Raw genomic sequence first — 24,894 nt, forward strand, 5'->3', positions numbered from 1 at the left:
CATCGGGCTCCCTGCTCAGCAGGGAGTCTGCTTCTCCCTCTGACCTTCTTCCCTCTCGTGCTCTCTCTCTACCTCATTCTCTCTCTCAAATAAATAAATAAAATCTTTAAAAAAAAAAAAAAACAATTGGCAGTAATCAAAAATTAAGTATTTAAAAAATAAGCATCCTTCTCAAAACAAAGTAAATTTCTCATTTTTAGCAACAATATCATTATATGGGGAAATATTCATAATGTATTATTCTGTGAAAAAGGTAGTCAACCAAAGATATCACAATGATTACTATTTTGATAAGTAACATGTATTGAATTAAGTGTTGGTAATGGGACAAGAGTTGACTGTTTTCTTTCATTGTGCATTTTGTGTTTTTTTTAATAGTTTCTCAACACTGAGCATGTATAATTAAGAAATAATATAATGCTCTTGAAAACCAGTGTACAGGCTGTAGATCGTTTCCACAATGACTTTGTTCCCATGCCCATTGGTGTGCGGCTCCTGAGGCACCCAGGGAGACAGCCTCCCTGTGTACGTCTGTCTCTCAACAGAGGCCATATCATGTTCTAAGCATATAGGAAAGGCAACTGAGGTAAAGTGAGTGACTTTCCCTGAAGTAGAGTCACAGATATGTGGCAGAAGAACATGCCTAGCACCAAACCATCTCCTGGATTTATTGAGTGAAAAAGTTTGCTTGGATTTCGTGCAGAAATTGAAAAACTGGGTATCTCCCTCTTCAACTAGTAGATTTCAGCCTCCAAACAACTGTTGACTTAGGATCCCAAAGCTCCTTGGTCTCCCTGAACCACGGGGAATCGGGTGTTCTTGAGGAGTAGGTCATGCCCATTTGGGTGGTGGTGGTAGGGCCACGGAATGTGATGAGGGTGACCAGGAGTGTCAACCCACCTAACCTATATAGAAGAGGCTTTGAACATAAAAAGGTTCTATTATCTGAAGAAGTGGGGAAGGATGTTGGGCAGGCAAAAATAGGCACCCACTACAGAGTTTAAGAGAAATGATTTTTACATGTAATAATTACAAAATTTCTAATGAAATCCTATCATGTCTATGGAACCAAACGGATTGAATTTTCTCGGGTAATGTAATGTGGTAACCACAGTAGAGATCAGTAGGCCAGTCTGTCCAAGGGCATTCTCTCCTGTTCTGCCCCACACAGGTTTTCTACAGACTTGCAGCAACTTGATGCTTTGCCTTGTGGCCCTGGAGCTGCTATAGGGGCAGGTATGGGCTGCAGACAGAGAACAAATAAAACTGTAGAGATGTGATTTGAATGGCCCTTAAAGTTTTCACAGAATATTATGCTAGCCAGCAAGAGCTCAGTAAAAAAGAGATTTTCACACTCTCCTTAAATGATGGGTGGATCTTGGTGAAATGATGACACCGGCAATAATGATTCCTTTTTAATTCTGTGGGCATTTTGGCCATTCCAAGGGTAATATGCTGTGGGGAAAACAGTAGCATTTGTTTGATGGGTGTTAGTTGGGGCTGTGGGGACTCACTCAATAGAAACTGTAAGGCTCTTTTTTTCCCTCCAAATCAATGTGATGATCAAAGTTAAATTTAAGAGCAGTTAGGTATGTGTGATTACTTTGTTTGATTGCTTTGTCAGCAGGTGGTAAACAAGAGTTGATTTTGCCCTGAGATCGAGATACCAAGGTGCTGGGCCGACCGCTAGAGCACGGGGAATATTTGAGAGATTTTCAGAAATAGAATAGCAAGTTGAGTGTGGGAGAGTGATGTCGAGGAACCATACCCCACGGCTGGGATGTGGTTTCTTCTCCTTTATTATTTACTAATTGCAGTTTTTGTTGTATTTGACTCTGAGACTTAAAAGCTAAATGCCTACCCATTTTAAAAATCAGCCTATTTGACGTTTGATTTAGCTGGATTCTGGTTAAGATTTGATTATTCATGTTTACGTGTGCATAGAATTTCAGTTCATTATCTGTGTTGCTCTTGTGAAAAAATAAAATGAAGTTATCTAGAAAAGCTTTTATTTTTTTATTTTTTTAAGATTTTATTTATTTATTTGGGAGACAGAGTGCAGGCATGCACAAAGGGGGGGGCACAGAGAGAGAAAGAGAGAGAGAGAGAGAGAAAATTTCAAGCAGACTCAGTGCCGAGTGCAGAGTCTGACGCAGCCTCTGCCATTCCCCCTGCTTGAACTCTCTCTCTCTTTCTCAAATAAATAAAAAAAACCTTAAAAAAAAAAAAAGACTTGTTGGCTCATAATTAAGTTTGGAGAATACCCAGAAATTAGATATTTCCTCCTTACTAATCGCTGCATTATATTGAAAGAGAAAGCAAATCTGAAGCTTGAAAATTTAGAAGGCAACAGTCTGTCTATGACTCAGTAGAAACTCGCCACATTTTCCACATGTTAAGGTCAGAATGTGCATTTCCTACTTCCCCTGAAATATGTGTGTGATTTTCAAAGTGGAAGCCTTCGTATAAGGACTCTCAGAGGAGTACTAAATAGGACTCTTAGACCATACAGTAATTGTCCTTCGTACCCTCACAGAGACAGCCCACACTAGCCAATGCGGTACAGTCCGTTTTGAACTGTACTTGTGGATCTCAGAGACACCCCTTCCTAAGAGACATACTTTCCAGAGCTTTTCTTTCCAGCTTGGTGCCCCAGGTATTTCTGAATGATGCCTACATGGCAGGCATGAGTATGTATTAGGTCTGTGCTGGTACCAATGTAAAAAACCCTCATGCCAGACAAAAAACTCAAGATTTACAAATTGTCGATCACAGGAATGACCATGGATTAGGGGTTGCCAGAGGAAGCAGACACTCTGGGGAAGGGACCAGCACAGGCTCTGCTTCCGTGAATTCAATGACAAATCTCAATCCATGTCCAGCTGGGTCAGTGAGATGGGGCTGAAAGTGTTTGCTCTTCCCTTTGGGGCCTGTGCAAGATCTGGCCTTTGGTCTGTTTCCCTAACATAGCAGATAGCTCTGTCACACTGAACATTATTTTGCACGGACACTGATTCCCTGAATTCAATGCACGGACGTTGTGCTTTCAAAGTAGGTATACAGGCTCAGGTCCGCAGCCCATGTCAGAGTGGATCGTTTTTTTGCAGTTGTCCCAAGAACACCCTGTACTCTGGGCTTTTGCTATGGGGAGAAATGAACGTCCGAGTAAATGGAAATACAGTGATCGGAGCGGGCTCCATCCCAACAGCAGAGGAAGGGGACTGGGTAGAAACCCATTATAATAGGCTGTTTAGTTTTGTTTGGAGAAACTGGACTTTTGACAGATGAACTTTTTTCCCCTTGCATTCGTATTTATCTAAGAGAGTTGTGGATGGGAAATGATCCAGGATTCACAAGGTCAAAAAGTGACCTGGTTCACATACTGTAGACTCCTCCCATCTCACTCCACAGCTTCTCCAGGCAGGTGGTCCCATGTGTTGTTGGTACGTCCACACCGAAATGGTCACCCAAAGGACATATCGACCTTTTGGGTTCAGCCCTCACAGATTCTAGCAGCCCCATCAAACTTGCCTCAGTTCCAGATAACCAGCTCTGCTTTTCCATGCTGTATTCTGCAGCTTGAAACCATTCTAATGTGCTTGATGAATGAACATCTTGTTAGAAGGCATTGGGAATTAAAGCCATTAGAAAAATTAAAGAAATAACAATACATTGGATTTTTGTAATACCTTTCTTCATGAGAAAATACATTTTCATAGACCATCCAGTTGTATTCTTTCTTTCATTATCCCAAGAGTGAAAGAATAAAAGAATTTTGGATAAGTATTCTTAGCCTTATCTTTGAAAGCTAAAAAGAAATTCGTTAAAAAAAAAAAAGGATCATAAGGAAGTATTTCCTCCTTCTCTGTATCCCCCTGGTTCCCTGGTATATAAATAAGACATTTTTCCCTGCCCTGAAACCCAGCCTTTGTGATCTGTGGTTTTGTTATTATCCAAATACTTGTGGATCGACGTTGAAGATAATCTTAATAGACACCTAAGTACCTTTGTGAGACCTGCTCATTTTACCCCCATTTCTGGTAGGCCTACTTTTGCAGACTTACCTGAGAACAATTTTGCTTTGTAATAACTTGTACAATGCTCACCAGTTTCTCCTTGATTAAGGTAGAGTGCTGGTGTGTGCCCATTGGACTCATGCGTTTCCCTTTCTTGTATTTTTCAGAAATTGAGGCGAAGGAAGCATGTGACTGGCTCCGTGCTGCTGGGTTCCCACAATACGCTCAGTTGTATGAGGGTAAGTTGGCCTTCCCTTCACTCTTTATAAAGAGCATTAATTCAGAATGAACCTCACATATCCTATGGTGTATTTTGACTTCCAAGTCTCTTCTCAACCATTTTTCTTTGCTGTCTCTTTTCCTCAGCCTTTGCAATCCCAGCGCTTACACTGATGCCAATTTAGACATGAGTATTGCTTCCCAGGCCTACCTGACTTTCTGCTCGACCCTGCTTCTCACTTCTTTGCTTTTTGCTTCTCCTCTCTTCACCACCAATCCCAACTCTGCCTTTTCCTTCCAGCCTTCTACCGTCGGCAGCTTTCATGATTGCTATTATTGTGGAAGTGTAACTGACATACAGTGTTACATCGGTTTCGGGTGTAGACCATAGTGATTCGACAATTCTCTCCATTGCCAGGGGCTCGCCACACTAAGTGTAGTCCCCAGCATCGCCATGTAATGTTATTATCGTATTATTCACTGTATTCCCTATGCTGTTCTGTGCTGTCCCAAGTTATAATCAATTCTGCCTCCTTCTTGGATAGTCCTTATCTATAGTGAATCAGGATCCCAACAGTAAGCAGACAGCACACTCAAGATAATCTGAGGATTTATTTCTAAAAATGTTTATTACAAAGGTGTGGACAGGATATGAGAAACCATGAAGAACAGTTCAGCGGCCCAGAGCCCATAGCAGCAGAGCTACCACTGCTGCAGGCCCAAAGGGATGGGCAGAGGGAGAGGGTGCCAGAACCCAGAACGAGAGAGAATCCTTCGAGCAGAGGACACAGCTGGCGGTGGGGGAGAACCAGGAGGGTAAATGCCCTGACCTCACACTCCTTCCTCTCTCCATCTTCGGCGAGGGAGTCCCATTGGCCTAACACGAAAGGAAGCCAAAGGACATGAATCGCCTTGAATGCCACCCACACAGGTGAACCTTGGGGCACAAGGCAGGGTGTAGAAAAGTGGAGAATGGATCTGTAGGACTCAAAAAGGATATCTAGCACACGAAGCAGCATCGAGTTCTCTTCCTGATGGCATAAAATGTATGTAAGATAGAAAGAATCAACAAAATTCACCTGTAGTTCCTGGGGAATCTCACTCACTCACCTGGAAGCTCAGTTTTATATTTTAAAAAACAAAACACTTATTCTGCTTCTCTAACTTAAATTCCCTGAGGGTGAAGGAAAGCACATCTCAGAATATGCTTTGAAGTCTAGAATCTCTGATACAAGTTTTTTATAAACCATAGCCTTGTAGGCAAGGAGGGTTTTATAATTTTCGTCTAAGCAACCCTACTCCCATGCCCCACCACCAATTTCCTGAGTATGAGGGAGAGGTCCGAAGAGGTTACATGACTTCCAACATTAAAAGGTGGAGGAATCAGAATTAAAATCAGTCCTGTGAGCCATAACGCAGTGGCTTTTCTCCTATAATGTGAACTCTCTCTGTAAGCTCACGATAATATGCAATTTAAACTGACCTGCCTACAGGTGGCTAAGAAGTAAAGTAAATGTCTTCTCTCTAGATAGTTTCAATTGTTTGAATATTTTGCTGATACTCTAAAGTGACTCAAAATTTTGCTATAAAAGAAAACACTTGAGGCCATTGAGCTTGGGTTATTTTTGGAAATTTCTTCCCAAAGGAAAAAAAAAATCTGCTGTTAGTAAAAGGTGCCTGTCAAATTGTGTTTAAGCCATATGCATTGACTAAACATAATAAGAAAGAGCAAATAGTATAGAGCATACAGTGTGCCAGGTTCTGTTGAAAGTACTTTAGCTATGCTATTCATCTAATATTCTCAGTACCACAAGGTAAATATTATGATTCACATCATCCCCATTTTACAGATGGGGAAACACAGGCCCAAAAGACGTTAGCTAAGTTGCCCTCAGTTGTACAGCTAGAGATTAGCAGTGCCAAGATTCAAAGCCAAGGCAGCTGGGCTTCGGTTGTCTCTGTTTTTCATTATTACACATGCTCCCTCTCTAGCAGAACAAGACAGTCCTCATTCTGGCACCATCTGGAATGCACTCACATTGCTTCTATCACCAGAAGAGATTGTTTCTGTTTCCAACTCACATTAAGGTTTAGATACCTTTAGACTGATTATGACTGGCAAGGTGGAGGCAATGCAAAATATAAAATGAGAAAGAGAAAGGATGGCAGGATGGTGATAATGAATTGACATTGTCTGTTAGATTCGACTGTGGCCTCTATGAGAATGATCTCTAAATTTTTCCCTCTGTGAATAAGGTACCTAAAATTAACACTGCATCTTGAGGATTGCTCTTGACCTCCAAAGTTGGCACGAAGAGTCTGTGGGAGAAAAGTCATGATGTTGGAATCTGTTCTCTTTGGATGGAATCAGTTGTTTGAGTATTTTGCTGATAGTCTAAAGTAACTCAAGATTTTGCTACAAAAGGACACATTCGAGGCCATTGGGCTTTAGGTATTTTGGGAAATTTCCTTTCTGAAGAAAACAAAATCTGCCAGTGACATTAGGTGGATGGCGAGAGTATAAAAGCTCTTCATATAGGCAAATGTCTGCAATTATAATGAACTACAACAATACAAGCACATAGCATTCGATCCTATCCAAGGGCAAGCACTTGGTTATTCTCATATTTCACACTTCCGTTGTATCCTTAAAAGCATTTATTTGATAAAAATAAAACTGCCTACTATCTTAAACATTACCAACATATCCATCAATGGGGGAGTAACTGCCAGGATCGGTCATGTGTACTGAAATGTGGTGGTCAAAAGATATTGGTGCCCATTCAGATAAAAACAAGATGCAAAAACTTCTGTTTCTCTCTCCTTTTCAGATTCTCAATTTCCCATCAACATTGTGGCTGTCAAGAATGATCATGATTTTCTTGAAAAGGACCTTGTAGAACCTCTTTACAGGTAAAACGTGTGATTTTGTTCCTTTCAATTGTGCGGTCTCCAATAGGTATCACTGTATTGAGGGGCAAGTTCAACAGCTCCATAAGTATTTATTGAGTGCCTACCATGTGCCAGGCCTGGGTCCAGGTTCTGAATACCACAGTGAGCATGATTGGACCCTGGTTTTATGGAGCTTGAATCCTAGTCGGAGTCTTCAGAAAATAGATTGAGGAAAAAGAGAGAGTCAGTGAGAGAAAAAGAGAAGGAGAGGGAAAAGTTATCTCAGAGAGTGTTCAGTGCTATGAACAAACTAGATTAAAATGAAGCCATAGACTTTGGTGATTGGGGTCAGGGGTGAGTTAGTGGAAGGAGGCAGCAGGGGAGGCCACAGCATGAGTGGCCAGAGAAGGCCCGGAACAACCCCATGAGTATGTCAAACTTGGCTGTTATTTTTTGCAAAGGCAAGCGATTATATCAGCAAACTAGAATATGTAAGCTCAAGTGATTATATTGGCAACCTAGAATATTTAAGCCTTTGCTATGTGATAGATGCTGGATGGAAACAAAGATGTATATGAGTACTTCTCTCCTCTCAAAGAATTTATAAGCTGGTTGGAGAAATCTAGTTGAAGAAATAAAGCATGAATACATGAACAAATAACTAACAATTATAATTTGAGTGATAGGAAAAGATGCCAATGTAACCAATATCCAGGAACAATTAAATGCTGCATGAGAGGCTGTATGTGTCTGTAGGAATTTGAAGTTTCCTAACTAAAGCCCTGGAGAGAGGTCAGGGTTGGAGACAAATATTATTTACAGGAGGTGAGTCATTTTTCCATGGCCACACAGCTAGTTATGGGCTGAACTGACCTTAAAATGCAGCACTTCGGGGCACCTGGCTAACTCAGTTGTGGAGCGTGCAACTCTTGATCTCGGGGGTGTGAGTTCAAACCCCACAATGGGTGTAGAGATTCCTTAAAAATAAAAAAATCTTTAAAAAGATGCAGTACTTAAAATTTACAATCCAGTGTTCTCTCTAGCACATTCTGCATTGACATAGAAGGATGGTAGTTTAACTGGAAAGTAATGATGAGCAAAACTTTTGTCAAGATAGGAGAGATCAGTGTATGTTAGGATAGTATGCAAATAATCTTAGTCTTCCTGAATCTCCAGACATATATATTTTTGTGTTCATTCTGTGGTTCCTATATGAAGAGAAGATAGATTTGCATTAAGAAGTGATATCTGAATATTTAAGGAAAACGGTACTGTGGGTTTGCTCAAGTGGGTAGAAGTGCAAAAAACTCTTAAAATCACAAATTATAGGAACAGGCTATTTGGGCTAGAAAACAAATAAGCACAAAATGCCATTTGCAAGCATTTATGAGAGGAACGGATGGTTTGATTGTGACTCTTTAAAGGTAGTGAATTGGAAAAGCAATGTTTTCAGGATGTCTGGGATACACCCCAAGCAGGAGCAGGAGCAGGAGCAGGAGCATTTTCTCCTTTATTTTCTTCTAGAAATTTCAGACTTACGTTTTATATTTATTCGATGGTCCGTCTAAAGTTAATTTTTTACAAGGTACAAAGTATGGGTCAAGATTCATTCTTGGCACATCAACATCCCATTGGTTTGGCACCATGTTGAAAAGGTTAACTTTCTTCATTGAATTGCCATTGCACCTGTTTTGTAAATCAATTGATCGTGTATGTAAAAGTCTATTTCTGGACTGTCTATTCTGTTCCATTTATCTGTATGTCTAATCTTTCATCAACATGACACATGATTACTTAGCTTTATGTATGTCTTGGAATCAAATAGTACATGTCCTCCAACTTTCTTCTTTTTTTCCAGAATTGTTTTGGCTATTCTAGTTCCTCTGCCTTTTCATATAAATTTTAATATCTATTTTAAAAATGCTCTAGAGTATTGATTTGGATTATGTTGAATCCATAGACCAGTTTGGGGAGAATTGACAGCTTAACAGTACTGAATCTTGTGATTCATAAATACAGTGTATGTTTCTTTTTATTGAGGTCTCCTTTGATTTTTTTTCAAAACCTGACTCAGTTTTCAGCATATGGATACTACACATCCTCAAAAGTACTTAAGAATCTCATGTTTTGTGGTACTATTGCCAGATAGTACAGATTTTTTTATCATTTCAATTTCCAGTTGCTCATTAATAGTATGTAAATTTTTTTATATGTTGTCCTTGTATCCTACAGTCTTTCTAAATTCACTCATTAGTTCCTAGTAGCTTCACCATAGAGTTCTAAAATTTTATTTCTAATAAATAAAGGATTACATTGTAAACCAAGAATAAAAATTATAGTACATATTTTCAAGTCAGGATTGCAGAGGCAAACACTGTCTCTGTGCAGTTATGTTCACTGGTGACATGGCTGACAAGCTTTGAATCTCACACCTGTGGGTGGTAAATCCTTATCTATCCACTGCTGTTTGTGATCTGAGCGCCTTGACTAAGTTCCGGACTTTTCCATCAAAGTCTACTCTTTTTTTGAAGATTTTTTTTTATTTATTTAAGAGAGAGAGGGAGAGGGAGAGAGCATGAGCAGAGGGAAAGGCCGAGGGAAAGGGAGAAGCAGGCTCCCTCCCGAGCAGGGAGCCCGACTTGGGGCTCGATCCCAGGACCCTGGGATCATGACCTGAGCCCAAGGCAGACCCCTAACCGACTGAGCCACCCAGGTGCGTGCCGCCCCAAAGTCTACTATTAAAAAAAAAAAAAAAAAAAAAGCCTCTCAGACATGTTATAGAGATGACCCAGTACAATGAATGTGAAATCATTTAGAGATATAAAGTTCTGAATAATACTATTAGTGTCAGCCAGAAAAATCAGGAAGCCTTCTTTTGCAGAGCTTGTGCCCCCTCTCTGATACAGCCCACAGCAAGATCCATGCAAACCTACCCCTAAAGGTATGGCTGCATAAACATGTAGAAGTGTGACGATGCCATACACCACAGTGTTCTTCACAGGGGCCCAGCTCCTGTAAGAATGGGGAAAGGGGCAGGAGATTGTTATAATTGGAATAATTCTTATGATAGCTGTGTCTCCAAAAACATTATTAAGTAAGAAAAGTGTTTGGCCGGAAGTGTGGGAGCTGAGATTCTTGGGGCGTAGGAGGGGTGGGTGAAACAGAGGCCAAAGGAGTAGTCACAGCAGGGTGGATCAAAGGAAGCAGGCACGGTACGCAGGCAGAGATGGAGGTGGCTTGGCTAAGGGGACCCATATGCAGTTTCTTTCCCTCCATTACAAGTCCCACCAGGGCACTGATGTCCCATGTAGCAAACAGTAGAAAGCAAGCAGAAGAAAGACCTCCAGCCTGAGGGGAATGACCGCACTTATAAAACTTTGAGATCGATGAGTGGTTAATGAGACACTCACCCACTCACATGGTATATAATGATTGATGCCTGGAGAGCAGCAAGGGGTTGGGATTTTATTCCTTTTCTCGTGGGTACATTGCAGATGCAGTGATAGAGTTGGTCTCCTGTTTTATTTTGAAGCTTTGTGGGCTCCGCATTTCTCATGCATATTTGAAGTGCTGAGCTAATGCAGAATCATAAAGGGAACCATAGCCAGAGGGCAGGTAGCTTCTGCCAGGTAGACAAACGAAGAAAAGAGGGCTGAATGTCTTCTGCAAATGTTACCCGCCACAAGAATTTCACTCACCTTTGTTTTGTGGAAGTGTCTCACCTACGTAGACAGTTAGTGTCCTAGGTCCTAATTACATGTAGCGGGTTGCGGAGCAACGTTAACTTTTTGCTTGGCTGGAAAAATGTAGCATACTGAGGATGTTGATGACAAGGAAGACCCACACCTGGCCTGGAATACGTAGAGGTGTACCCCCTGTTTTTAGATCTTGAACACTAGACAGGCGTGCTGTTTTTGCTGAAGGTGTGGACTTCCAGACCGGCAACCAGGTTCTTATCATTGCTTCTGCGACTCTGACAGCGCCAGCACATAGTAGGTGCTCTGCAAACATTTGTAATTGCAAGTCAGAGTCGTGCAGTTGCTTATTTTAGCAACCTCAATTATAATTTTGTTTTGATGTTCTTTGATTGAATTCTTAATTGAAAAATATTTTTCCCTCTGAGTAATGAAAAGCTAATTGCAAATCTAAGTACCTAGATGAGCTAATTGAAACTGTTAACTGTATCAGAACATAGGAATAGCCAAGGTATCAAAATAGCTTGCAAAGTTTGTCACCTTTCAGGCAAATTGCAGCAAGTCAAAGCCCCTAAATGAGATTTTTTAAGGATAAGTAATGTGTTCTATTCACATTTTGATTTGCGATATTCACTCAGATTGATAGTATAGGGCCTTGATGTTCAAGGTGATCTGTGAATTTCTAATTTAATATTAGGCCAGTAAACCATCCACATAGCTTATGTTGTTAATAACTACCAGTTAATTGTATTGTGTTTAAAAGTAGGGCATTACCTTGTTCAGTACCGTTTCAGGGAGATATGGAATTGATTAGGATTCTAGAGTGCATCTATCATTGCCCTTTGTATTTAAAAGGATAATTAATGACCATGGTTTTCATCTGGGGCAGGGGAGCTGGTGGAGGAGAGTGCTGACAAAAATGATATTTATGATTTACCTCTGCACACAAACGCACATCTTTGAGTATGTTAAATAACATTAATAATATTAAATAATGGCAGTCTTTATGAATATTGATATATATTTTAGGTATTTTCTCTTTTAGAATATTTATCACAGAAAATGAACAGTATTATATATTATGTTATGTCATATAATGATATATGACAACTGGACTGAAACCTTGGACACATCATTGAGGGAAAGGTATAGGGGGTTATATAATAATCATGGTCACTTCCAACTTTAAAATTCTGAGCTATAAAAAAAATACAGATCCAGTAAGTGGTGATTTTATTTTTTTTTAAAACACAAAGTGCTTGTTATCTACTGAGTACCACTCTAAGCATTCTACAAAGATTTAGTTATTTACTTCTCATAACAACCTTATAAAATAGGCTCTAACTAATGTGATTCCCATTTTACAGACAATGAAACTGAGGAACAGAGGTTTAAAATAATTGGCCCACTTACAGCTAGTGAATGGCGTTGCTAGGACATGCTGTGTCTGGAGTTTCCATGGAAAGCTTAGGTCTTCTTGTGAAATGCAATTTGGAGTGTTTTCCATTTCTTTTTTTGAGGTTAATTTTTCCAAAGATGTTTCTGTTGCCCTGTGAATTCCTGCCTTTGACTTATAAATCCCAAGAATAGAAATTATGGTTGTATTTCTACCTTATTCTTCATGGAACTCCATATTTAAAAATAATAATAATTAAAATAAGAGTTGAAAGCACATGGTTCTTTTGTGAAGAGATTAGATCTGGTTTACTCTCAGGAGAGTAGCAGCCCCTTCTCTTTGGCTCCTTCAGCTAGGTTCACCAGGGCTATCTCTTCAGGCCTCTCTGCTACAGAGACCAATAAGCCAGAATCCTCACCCGAGGTCTCAGGCTAATGAAGTGGTCTCAGCCTGGAAGGGGAGGAGCCTTTTGTTACCCTCTCAACATCCGGGGACATATTTCTGCTTGTCACAACTGGCCCATGCTACCAGCATCTAGTGGATGGAGGTCAGGGATCCCGCCAAGCCTCCTACAATACACAGGGCAGCCCCCACAGCCAAGAATTGTCTGGCCTCAAATACCAGTTGTGCCAGGGTTGAGAAATGAGTAAATTATGATTTACTTGAGCAAATGATATGATCACTAGGAGTACAGATGCAGGGGAAGGGGTTTCAGAGAGGGCTTCTTGGAAAAATGACCCTAAAAGGCCAGTAGGGATTACCCAGACAAGAACACATGAAATTTTGATACGCCTCTTTTGAACTTTTAGCTTTTTTTTTTTTAAACTAAGTTAATGTGCAGGAAAGACATCTTTATCCTTACCCCCACGTCTACTATGAACCTTACCACAATGTAGCTTATATAGTATAGGGCAGCCCCGGGATACAGACAGGTACAGACATGGCAGAGTCAGAGATAGGGGATTTCACACACACACACACACACACACACACGAAAAAATATATATGGTCTTTGTATTTTATAATGGCCTCTTATGTAACCTTTTCCAACCAGCTACTCAAAATGTCTTCTATGTGTATAAACTTTCAGAAAGAATACACAAGAAACTACAAATAAGACAGCAATTTGAGGGGAGAGTTTATATTTTTAATTACATATATATTAGATCTATATTAGATATTTTGTATTGCATTATTAAAAACACTAATGTTTTTAAAAGTGCCTTCCTTTGCCAGATAAATAATAGATGACAATGGCTAACATTTAGTGAGTGCTTACCATTCATTGCCTTAGTAGCATACTAAGCTCTTTACATTGGTCTCATTTCATCTTCACAAGGCCCTAAGAATAAGAGGTGTTATTAGTATTGCTGTAGTTCAGAAGTAAGGGTGATCAGACTCCCCTTGGTTTGAGCAGCTGGGGGTGGTGATGCCCCTTTCTGAGGCAGGGGGCAGCTATGGAGTCTGGCCTGGGTCTGAGCAGGAGAAGGTGTGTTGAGCTGAGGTGCCTGGGGGACTGGGACCCGGAGGAGATGTCCAATGTGAGGCAGGTGTGCAGGTCTGGCCAGGGACCTCAGCTGGAGACAGAGATACAGAGTCATCCACATAGGGTAGGAAGGTCCTGAGAGGGTGTGAGGTCACCCAGGGACAGTAGGGAGAGCAGAAGAGGACCACGACTGGACAGTAAGAGTCCATATCCAGGAGGCAGGTAGGGAAGGAGCCCAGAGACAACCCCAGGGCCCGGAGTGAGCGCTCCAACCTTTCAGTTACCCCGGCCTGTTTGTGTTTTGCTTTTCACCTTTGAACCTCTCAGAGAAATCTCTGGTTGTGACCCTTGCTTCAACTTGGACCAGTTCTCACTAGAGAAATTATCTGGATTAGATGCAGTCGTTGTAAACAGTTAAAGGCTAAGGACACCCCATCTGGTTTTTCCAATGCAAGTGTATGTGAATTTAAAATGTGTGTGAAATCCTGCAAACTAAGGAAGTCCAAGAAAACCTGCACTTTTTTTTTTTAAGTTCTTTACTCTTGGGCCACTGTGGCCATTGAAGCTTATTGATTTTCCAGTGGGTCTCACACTCTTCCTTGAAACCTTGCTCAGTAGAACCTATAGCTTATTTAAAATTATTTTTCTGGGGAGGTAGTGTGCAACCTGGTGACCAGAGTCAACGATACTGTATTGTATATTTGAAAGTTGCTGAGACTAAATCTTAAAAAGTTCTCATTACAAGATGAACAAAGTAATGATGTGTGGCTGTGGATGTTGACTAGACTTATCCTGGTGATCATTTTGCAATATACACAGACATCAAATCATTAGGTCGCACACCTAAAACGAACACAATGTTACATGTCAGTTATATCTCAATTAAAAAAAATTATTTTACAAATCCCACCATTCCACACACACGTACACATACTTCATTTTCTTCCTGTAGCTAGAATAAGTCTGTGCTTAACTGTTTTCCTCCCACACGCCAGCTAATATCCAGGCAGAGTTGCTTGTGCGTGTCTGGTCTGGAAGAGAGGTCAGTCTTTCCGCAGTAGCGTGACCTCTTGGTCGGAGAACAGCTAGAGTGAAAAGCTCAGCAGAGCAGAGGCACGGCCTTCACGGACTCAGCGGTGGCTCAGGGACAGCCACTTGTGGGCTTCTGACTACACTCTTTTTTACCCCCAGGCACCATAAACCCTCCTGCTGGATGGCCTGTGATTTCTGAAAGGCCCTGCCCTTGCCGAGTTACATACCAGAGTTGTTGGACCCGCATAGCTCTCCATCCAGCTCTGCAGTCTGTTTTGTAAACTCCCCGGGCAGCAGGGGGAACTTTCCCAGGCCCTGCACCCCTGTCTGCTGAGGAGGAGCTCGCGCTCCCCTTGCCTTTGATCCCTGGGTCAGGAGGAGTCTCCCGAGTCTCCGGTGACTTTGTTTCTGAAGGCCTTTGAGCGCCACGCCCAGAACACTCCTTAGCAGACAGGGCCAGATACCGTTAGCCCCTGATACAGGAGTGGAGGGTGAGAAGTTCAGGCTGCAGGCTTTAATCAGAATCGCATGTTGGAGATGAATGTGTACCTTTGCTTGTTACTCTTCTCGTGGCTTTGGCAGGAATATTAGAAATATCACAGGAAACTGGCTGTTAAATCAGCACGGGAGACCTCAGGACCAGTCTAAGTCTGGTAGTTGAACTGTAAAATCGGAATCTAAAATGTGAGGACGGGAAGGGTTTTGTTGCTTTGTCCACAGGCAGAGGGCCTCCTGTGTCTCCCAGACAGGCCTCCGTTACAGTAGAAGTGGAAGAGTCCTCTCAGACACGCCCGACCACCGTCCTGTCACCCTCAGATCCTCCTGGCGCATGTTCTGCTCACAGATCCCCAGCCCTCCCAGCAAGCACGCCGCTATGCCTTTTCCTGCTCCTTCGGCGTGGCCCCTGGGTCCTGTCCTTCTGCGAGCTCTCTCTCGGGGTCTCCCTCCTGTGCGCTCAGAGCAGTCTGTGCACCCCTCGACTTGGTGCTGACCACCGCCCCATTCTGGTTCTGGTTAGCTGGGGATCGATGCATTCTACCAGCTTCTAGATGCTCCATAGTAAGGACTGAATTTCACTCAGTGGTGTAGCGTGGGTGCTTTGTGGCCTTGTGCTGAGCAGGAATTCAATAAATGTGTGTTAATTTGAACTGGAACCTGGAAGAAAATAACCTGTCTGTCCACGAATTATTTTATTGCTTCTACGTGTAAAGAAAATATTCTGTGATGATAGATTACTCCTTTTCTCCACAAAATACCCCACATTCTCTCTTTCTCAGCTAGACTTCTTAAAAGAACACTCTATGTCCGTGGCCTAACTTTATCAGGGTCCGCTGGCCCCTCAGCTCTCTTCCCTCAGGCTTCTCTCAAACTGCCCTGGCTAACTGCTAAATCTAAAAGGCACAATTTAGGTTGTGTATTATATCACTTACTTTTCCATAAATACTTGGCACAGCTGACCATCTACTCCCTCCTTTCCATAATGCTCATTCTATGGCTTCTTGGATGCGGCCTTCAGCTAGTTCTGTTGACCCTTACCTTCTCTGTGCTTGGCTTCTCCTCGTTGGCCCATGCCTTACACACTGGAGCTTCCAGGGTTTGAATTCTCTCTGGACGGTTGGCTCAATTACTGTATATCTTCTGTGTATATCCTCTCTCTGCCGACCACTCCCAAGTGGGTCTGGATGTCATAAAGGCCCTAAAATTTAACACCAGCTCTCTACCAACTTCCCTAAGTGACTATTGTTCCTGTTGTTCGGTGGCACAATGACAAAGCCCGAAATCTGAGAGTCGTCCTCTCTTCCCACCCTCTGCGGCTTCCACATCGAAGACCAAAGGCTTCATCGGCTCTGACTTCCTTCTTCTCATTGCCATCTCTCTCCCACACTATCGTAAACGTGTCCTAATTGTTCTTCAGCTCATTCTCCATCTCCCGCCACCACTTACATTTGTAACGTGCGATGTAACTACGTTACTCTCCTGTCAAAGATCCTTCAGGAGCTCCCGCTTGCCGAGATTGCTCTTGCCATATTCATTTTGGTCCTTTGTGATCTAGCCCCTGCCTTTCTCGGCAGACATTCCCACTCACATACTTGCAATTCCTAGACTAAAGCATGCTATTTAGTGTCTGTCTGCTTTGCCTGTAATTCTTTTAGCCTAGGCAGCAAATTTCTCTTAGTCCTTCACAGGCTTGCTCAAATATTCTCTCCTCTGGGAGGTTTTGTCCTTATGCACTCAGGAAGTGAGTTGCTTCTCCCCCTATGTGTCATATTTATATCGCACACAGGACTGTGAGGTCTGCAAGGGCAGGGACCACATCCTGGTCACCTCTGCATGCCCAGCACCTCCCCTTGTTCCTGGTTACATAGTACACCATTGGATGAACGAGTCTTGACTTCTTTTTTTTTTTTTTCATACTGACTTTACCATCAGAACCTCAGGTTTCACGCTTAAAATGAGATTTCTATTTCCCCCGCCTAATGGATTAGCCCTTCTTAAGGATTCTGAAGACAACAGTAGAAAGTAACAGGTTCTGGCAGCGATATTGTTGTGATATTTCTTCTAAAAGATCAAACCGCTTTGCTTATGTTAACACAGAAATCCAGTTTGCTCAGAGCGCAGAGGGGACAGGCTTCATCATGTGTACTGGATTTTCTCTTTCCATGAAGAAAAAGGACAGGGAAGGAAACTGCCGTTTTTGATTAGCCTGTGTTGGCAACAGGGCTATGCTCTCATTTTCCAGGCCCCACTACAATTCTTCTTGGGTAGGCAGGAGCAGAGAAATTACTAGCAGGAAGAAGTCCTAGCTCCACTGCTACTAATGTGTGGCTCCCTCTAGCAGGTGGTCCTCTCAGATACTTATTCTCTTCATCCGAAAATCTCTTCATCAGACCAAATTGTCCCTAGAGTCTGCCAAGCTCTAAAGTTTCTTTAGCAAACATTTACTGAGAGGACTCACTCTAGCCAGGGCCTGTGCGAGGCATTAAGGATGCAAATAAGATGCAGTCCCTAGCCTGTCATATTCAGTGGGGGAGAATAATTCTGTTATTCTGACTGTACAAAGTCTATTACGACCACGTAAAATCCATCACTGATTGGACCTGTATAAACAAAGTATGTTCGGTTAAGAAAGAAAAACCTACTGAAACTACCATGTATGAAATCTCCTGCTAGGCCTAAGGTGGATTAGAAGAATAAATTATAGTTTCTGCCTCAAAAGAGGCTCTAATCCAGTGGAAGACACACTGTTCATGCAGCAAATAAAATAAATTTTATAATCAAAATGATTCATGCACGACTAGTTTTTCAGGAAACCAGTGCTAGACCAACTCAGATTATCTGAAGTGTTTTCTATTATTTAACAATAAGTTAGAGGTAAACAAATACCAATGCTGAATACTTGTCCTGAATGCAGACTGGCTCTATTCATAGCAGAATTTCACAGGGGTTTTGATAAAGTGCTCTGAATACTTCTGTTATTTGACATGTTCTTTTACCTGAAGCAGCCAGTCCTTAAAAAGGCATTTACATCTCTCCGGGATGTGTGCTTCATCCATTTTGTATTCTTGCAGAGTTCAGCCATTGTTTATTTTACCTTGTGCAAGATAAATCACAGGCTGATGCTACACCATGCTGAAACTGTCTACCTAGTTTCAGGCCACCATAAAGAGTATCTTCTCTCTTTGTGTCTTTTTTTTTCTTTTCATCTTAGCAAATCAGCTATTTTTTTCCCAGCGTTATTGAGGCATATTTGACAAATAAAATTGTAAGATATTTAAAGTGTACAACATGTTGATCTGATACACATATACGTTTTGAAAGGAGGAGTTGAATGGTGTGTGTATGATATTTGAAATTGTACCCAGAATTTTTACGATGTCTTCGATGATGATAGTTTTGTAGATAGGATTGAGAACTAATGGACAAGTGGATGGAGAGCAAAAGAAATGGGATCACTTTACATCAGTAATTTCAAAGTTGGATAAATAAAATGATTTTTAAGTGAATAAAACAAGACGATGTCTTTTAAAAATAGACTTTTTAAAGAGCCATTTTAGGTTCACGGAAAAATAGAGCACAAGGTAGAGAGAGTTCCTCTCTACCCCTGTACCTACACATACACAGCCCCCTCCACTAGCAACACCCCATGCAGAGTGGGACATTGCAGCTGATGACCCTACACCGACACCCTGTCATCACCCAAAGTCCGTAATTTGCGTTAGGTTTTACTCTCGGTCTTACACATTCTCTGGGTTTGATAAATGTATCATGATTTGTATTCACCATTATAGTACCATACAAAATAGATGCACAGCCTGAAAATCCTTTATGCCCTGACTATTCAGCCCTCCTTCCCTCCTAATTCCAGACAACCACTGATCTTTTTAATGTCTCCATAGTTTTGCCTTTTCCAGAGTGTCTTATAGTTGGAATCACACAGTATGTAGCCTTCTCAGATTGGCTTCTTTCATTAGTAACCTGTCTTTTCGTTGCTTGATGGCTCAATTCTTTTTAGCGCTGGATAATATTCCATTGTCTGAAAGTACTACAGTTAATTTATCCATTCATCTACTAAAGGACATCTGGTTGTTTCCAAGTTTTTGCAGTTATGAATAAAGCTGCTAGAAACATTCCTGTGCGGGTTTTTATGTGTACATAAGTTTTCAACTCATTTGGATAAATATCAAGGAGTGTGATTGCTCAATCCTATGATAAGAGTATGTTTGGCAGTAAGAAACTACCAAACTATCTTCCAAAGTGCTGTACCATTTTGCATTCCCAACAGCAGTGAATTAGCATTCCTGTTGTTCGCATTCTTGTTGGCATTTGGTGTGGTCAGTGTTTGAGAATTTTGTTGTTCTAATAGGTGTACCATGTTTATCTCATGGCTATTTTAATGTGCAGTTCTATAATGACATACGATGGTAAGCATCCTTTTATATGCTTATTTGTCATCTGTGTATCTTTGGTGAAGTGTCTGTTCAGACTGCCTCTTTTTTAAATGGATTGTTTGTTTTCTTACTGAGTTTTAAGAGTTCTTTGTATATATTAGATAATAGTCCTTTTTCAGATATGTTTTTTGCAAATATTTTCCCCAAGTCTATAGTTTTTCTTCTCACACATTTGACATTGTCTCTCATAGAGCAGGAGTTTTTAATTTTAATGAAGTTCAGTTTATCAGTTATTTATTTTATAGATCATACCTTTGGTGTTGCATCTAAAAAGTTACCACCAAACCTATGGTCATTTAGATGTCCTTCTATGTTGTCTTCTAGGAGTTTTATAATTTTGTGTTTACATGTAGGTCTGTGATTCATTTTCAATTAATTTTTGTGAAGGGTATAGAGTCTATGTCTAGATGGATTTTTTTTTTTTTTTTTTTTTAGTGTGTAGATGTTCAGTTGTTTCAATACAATTTGTTGAAAGACTATCAGTTCTCTTTTGTATTACTTTTGCTCCTTCATCACAGATCAGTTGACCACACTTGTTTGGGTCTATTTCTGGGCTCTTTATTTTATTTTATTGATATACTTGCGTATTCTTTTACCAATATCATACTGTCTGGATTACTTCAGCTTTATAGTAAATCTTGAAGTTGGGTAGTATCAATCCTCCAACTTTCTTTTTCTGCCTCAATATTACATTGGCTTTTCTGGGTCTTTTGCCTCTCCATCTAAACTTTAGAGTCGGTTTGTTGTCTGGTAATTTTTCACTTAATATCAGACATTTTTAACGTTATAATGTAGCAACTCTCAAAATCAAACCCCCCTCTCCCCAAGGTTTGTTGTTGTTGCTGTTATTTAGTAACTTTCCCCAACTAATTCTCTAAAATCTGAATCCTTTGCAATATATTACCACTGAAGTCTCTACTTGGTTACAGTAGGGGGTCAGCAAATGATTAGACAGAGATTTCCTTAAGTGCGTTGAACCGGTACGTCTCCCAACTTTGCCAAGGGCTCTTTGTGCATATTTGGCTATGGTTTCAGTGCTCTAGCAGGAAGTTGATAACTCTGCCTTAGCCTTTATTTCCTGCTTGTGCAGATCACCAATGCCAGACAGAGGTGAGAAATTAGGACCTTCTCATGCCTTTTCCAGGTATGCACACAGTTCTGCATATGTGCTTGCCCTTCTAGATTCCTAAGAATATGTTAGAACTTTTCTAAGTCCCCTATTGACATCTCATTCCTACAGCAATTCTTTTTATTTCTTTTGGTTCATATCTTGTTTGGCCCAAATGTTATCACCATTTCAGGCAGACGTGATGTTAAATAATTGCCACTGATTGTTTTTGACAAACACCCTAGGGAAAAAAAAACTGTTCTCAGTGATGAGCTCAGAGTCAGGTTAAATGAAGATAAGTCCTATGAATGGGGGCATTCAGGGAATTGCCAGACAGCTCAGATAATGAGAGTTCTTTTGATAATGGAGCTTTTGGGGAGCCAAACCCATTCTGCCCTCTCCAGTGGCTTCTAGGCTGTCAGTTTTCACAGCTACTCTGATTGTGATGCTGTTGTTTTTCAAAGCTTCTAAAGAACTGAGAAAAGAAACATGAGAATAGGACAAGTTCAGATGCCTCAGATCTCACTGTTCTTACATAGATTCAGCCACTTTTTTAAATGGAGAGTACTTTTTTAATTTCCAGAGTTCTTCAAAAGTTGATTTTGACAATTATTGCCAATATTCTTCTTGCTTTTATAGAGGCCCAGAGTGTTAGAGATTTTTATTCCACCATTCCCACTGATGTTACTCACAGTACTTTTTATTCAGCTTTATTGAAGTATAATGTACATTCAAAAAAAATTGCCAACTTAAAATATACAGCTTGAGGAGTTTTGTCAAATATATAGTTATGTAACTATCACCACAATCGTGATATAGAACATTTCCATTATCTCAAAAAGTTCTATATTGCTGTCATTTGGCAACCACTGAACTGTTTTCTGTCACTACAGGTCTACCTTCTCTTAAATTTTGTATAAATGCAATTATATGGTATATGCTCTTTGTGTCTGTCTTCTTTCACTTAACATAATGCCTCTGAGACTCATCCATTTTGTTGCATGTATCAGTAATCAGTGCCTTTGTATTGTTGAATATTTCAGTATATGTATGTACCACAATTTCTATTTCCATTTGCCAGTTAAGGGACCTTTGGGTTATTTCCACTTTTTGGTTATTTTCTGAACACATCTGCTGTGAACATTCAAGTACAGGTCTTTGTATGGATGTATGATTTATTTTATCTTGGCTATAAATAACTAAGAGAAGAATTGCTAGGTCCAATGCTTAGAATAATTTATAAGAAATTTCCAAATTATTTTTCAAAGAGGCTGTATCCTTTGGAAGTTTCAGTGGTTCTATGTCTTTGCTAAAACTTAGTATTGTCAGTGTTTTTAATTTAGGCATTCCAGTGTATGTAGTGGTGTCTTATTATTTTAATTTGCATTTCTTCCATGATTACTGATGTTAAGCATCTTTTCATGTGCTTATTAGCCATTTGAATATCTTCTTTTAGAACTGTATGTTCAAATATTTTGCACATTTTTAAAATCAGATTGTTTGACTTATTATGGACTTTGTTATGGAGTTCTTTATTCTGGATACAAGTCCTTTATGAGCTGCAGGTTTTGCAAATATTTTCTCCAAGTAGAGGAGCAATTCTTAAGGTGCCAGCAAATATCTGAGTTTAGGGGAGATAAAAGGACCTAAAGCTACATAGTCAAATTTAGTTTGAGTCTCTAGCTTTAAAAAAATGATCAATGAACTTCCTATTTGTGTCAGAAAGTAAAAAGCATATTCAGGAATGTGGCGTATAAAGGATGAACCCTTTGATGGCTTTTGTATATGTAGTAGATCAAAAACTTTTGCATAGAATAAAAAGGTTTGTTTGTGCTTCCAAAGTATAATGGAAGAACAAGTTTATTAGCAAAGTAAATTTTATAAATAATGGGTAATCCTTACCTAAACAAACTGGTTACAGAGCTGCCAAATGAGCTACATGGACTTATTTAAGCTCTTACATATCACATGTTTATTTAAGCTCTTATATATCTCATTATATATCCAAGTGAGAATGTATATATAAAATTTACCTCACATACCACTCTTAGCTCTTAGGCAGTGATGTTAACACATGGGGAACTGGCCAAAAAGATAGGCTGTCAGTTATAAGAGCAAAGGCCAAGCCCATGCTAAAGATAGCTTCAGACTAAATGATCAGTTTCTAATCTAGGGTTGCTTATTATATTTGACACTAATGAATGTGTAGTCAGTGGGTAAACTGGAGATGGCTGAAAATGAGGGGAGTCATCAAATATTTTTAAATAAATGAGTGACATGAGAAAAAGTTGAGAAATAGAACTGGTTTCAATGCAAAGCAGTTGAAGTGGTAGTGAAACCAGTTAAGAGGCTATTGCCTGACTTTAGGTAAAAGATGAGAAAGCACCAAAGGAGGGCCAAAGGAGAGGCAAGACTTCAAAAATGTCAAGGAAGTATAATTGACAGGACTTGGTGATCAAATGAATACCGATCTTAAAGAGGAGTGTCAAGATGACTCCATTTTCCAGTTTGGGTGGCCTACTTGCTCTTAATCAAGATAAGACATTCAGTAGCAGAACCAGGTTTTAAAGAGAATATAATGAGCTCAGTTCTGAAAGTTGAGTTTGAAGGGCCAGCAGGACCCCACCAATGGGCGAGACTAGTAAGTATTTAGAAATGTAACTCTGGGGCTCAAGTGAGGTGTTCGGGCTAGAGAAAGAGGATTGGGCATCATCATAGTCTAATTTATTTAAGCTGAGATAAGATAGCTCAGTGTCCTCATGCAGAGTAAAAAGCAAAGACTACAGTCTAAATTCTAAAAAATATTAATAGTTAAGGGGCAAGTACTGCTTGGTAAGAGGAAGGAGACAGTGTTTAGAGAGATGAGAGAATTCATGATCTTGAAGGCCAAAGAGAAGAGTTTCAAGGAATGGAGAGTGGCAACTAGTGTCTACTGCTACAAATAGGCCTTTGCTAAAAAGAAGATATGAAATTTGATGAACAAAAAGTCATTGGTCAAAACTGGAAACAGCCTAAATGTCCATCAGCAAAAGAGTATGCAAAACCAGTTGTGTATCTTCATACCATGGAAAACTGCTCAGCAATTCTAAGGAATGATTACTGCTATGCTCAACAAAATGGATCAATCTCAAAAACACTGTGTTGACTGAGAAAAAGCCAGACACACGAAAATGCATACCCCGTGATTCCATTTTTATGATAATCAAGAATTGGCAAGATCATTCTACGGGGCGACAGAAATCAGAAAGAGGATGTCCCTGGGGGTGATGGGAGGGGATGTGGTGGTGAGGAGAACTGATGGTAAAGGAGTACAAGAGAACTTTCTTACGGGGAAAAAACGTTCTTTACTTTGTTTGAGGGTAGTTAAAATTGCCAAAACTCATTGAGCTGAAAATTTAAAGCTGATGTATAGCCAGAATACCAAAAAAAAAAAAAAGTCATCGGTCAAAGATGGGAATTGAACATCTGAATTTTCTTGCTTTCTAAATTCCTACTGATTTAGAGAGACATGCCTTTACAAAAGCAAAGGAGAGAGACACCACAACTACAAAATTTTCCCCAAAGCAGAAAACAGAAATAATGTAGTAGAGAACTTGGCAAGCCCAAGAAATAAAAGCTAAGTGGTCAGTGAAGTAAGTTATAAACTCAGTCTGTTCCACAATAATCCTAAAAAGCTCCAAAATGGTGAATGATGTTTAAGGTAGGTTAAAAAGAAGAGGGTTGTTTGAAATTCTACTTTGAAGTAGCTAGAGCCCTTAATTTACTCCCCCCAGTTTATACCAAGGGGACTTTTCTTGCCCACCATCAGCACAAGATAAGAAGTTTCTTTCCTGGAGAGGCTAAGACAGAAGTCCCTAGGCTGGGGGACACCAGGCATAGTTGAAGGTGGGACATTCAATTAAAAATGGGGGCTTCATTGACAGTCTACTTATGTTCCAAATATTGAGTCTCTCGGGCCTCTTTCATAACTCAGCTCCAGAATATTAGAAAACATACTCCAAAAGAATCTGCGAATCTGAGTGCTGAGAAATCTGATCAGCACATGATAATAAAATAAAGTAAAATAAAATAAAATAGAATAAAATAACAAGGGCAGCAAAC

The 24,894-nt window shown here is 40.3% G+C and overlaps 1 protein-coding gene across 12 annotated transcripts in view; it reads left to right on the forward strand.

Annotated features, from left to right (window-relative positions):
• Positions 1-24,894, forward strand: part of STARD13 (StAR related lipid transfer domain containing 13) — a 531,510-nt gene that overhangs the window by 467,774 nt on the left and 38,842 nt on the right. For all 12 annotated transcript variants that reach the window (XM_073894705.1, XM_073894704.1, XM_073894702.1 and 9 more), the window contains 2 exons: positions 4,184-4,255; positions 7,067-7,148. In XM_073894705.1, the coding sequence (XP_073750806.1) occupies positions 4,184-4,255; positions 7,067-7,148 (154 nt within the window). The remainder of the gene's footprint in view (positions 1-4,183; positions 4,256-7,066; positions 7,149-24,894) is intronic.

The sequence above is a fragment of the Callorhinus ursinus genome, unplaced genomic scaffold, assembly GCF_003265705.2.
Source record: "Callorhinus ursinus isolate GAN/ISIS: 27379988/994484 unplaced genomic scaffold, GSC_fseal_2.0 scaffold7, whole genome shotgun sequence".
Lineage (NCBI taxonomy): Eukaryota > Metazoa > Chordata > Mammalia > Carnivora > Otariidae > Callorhinus > Callorhinus ursinus.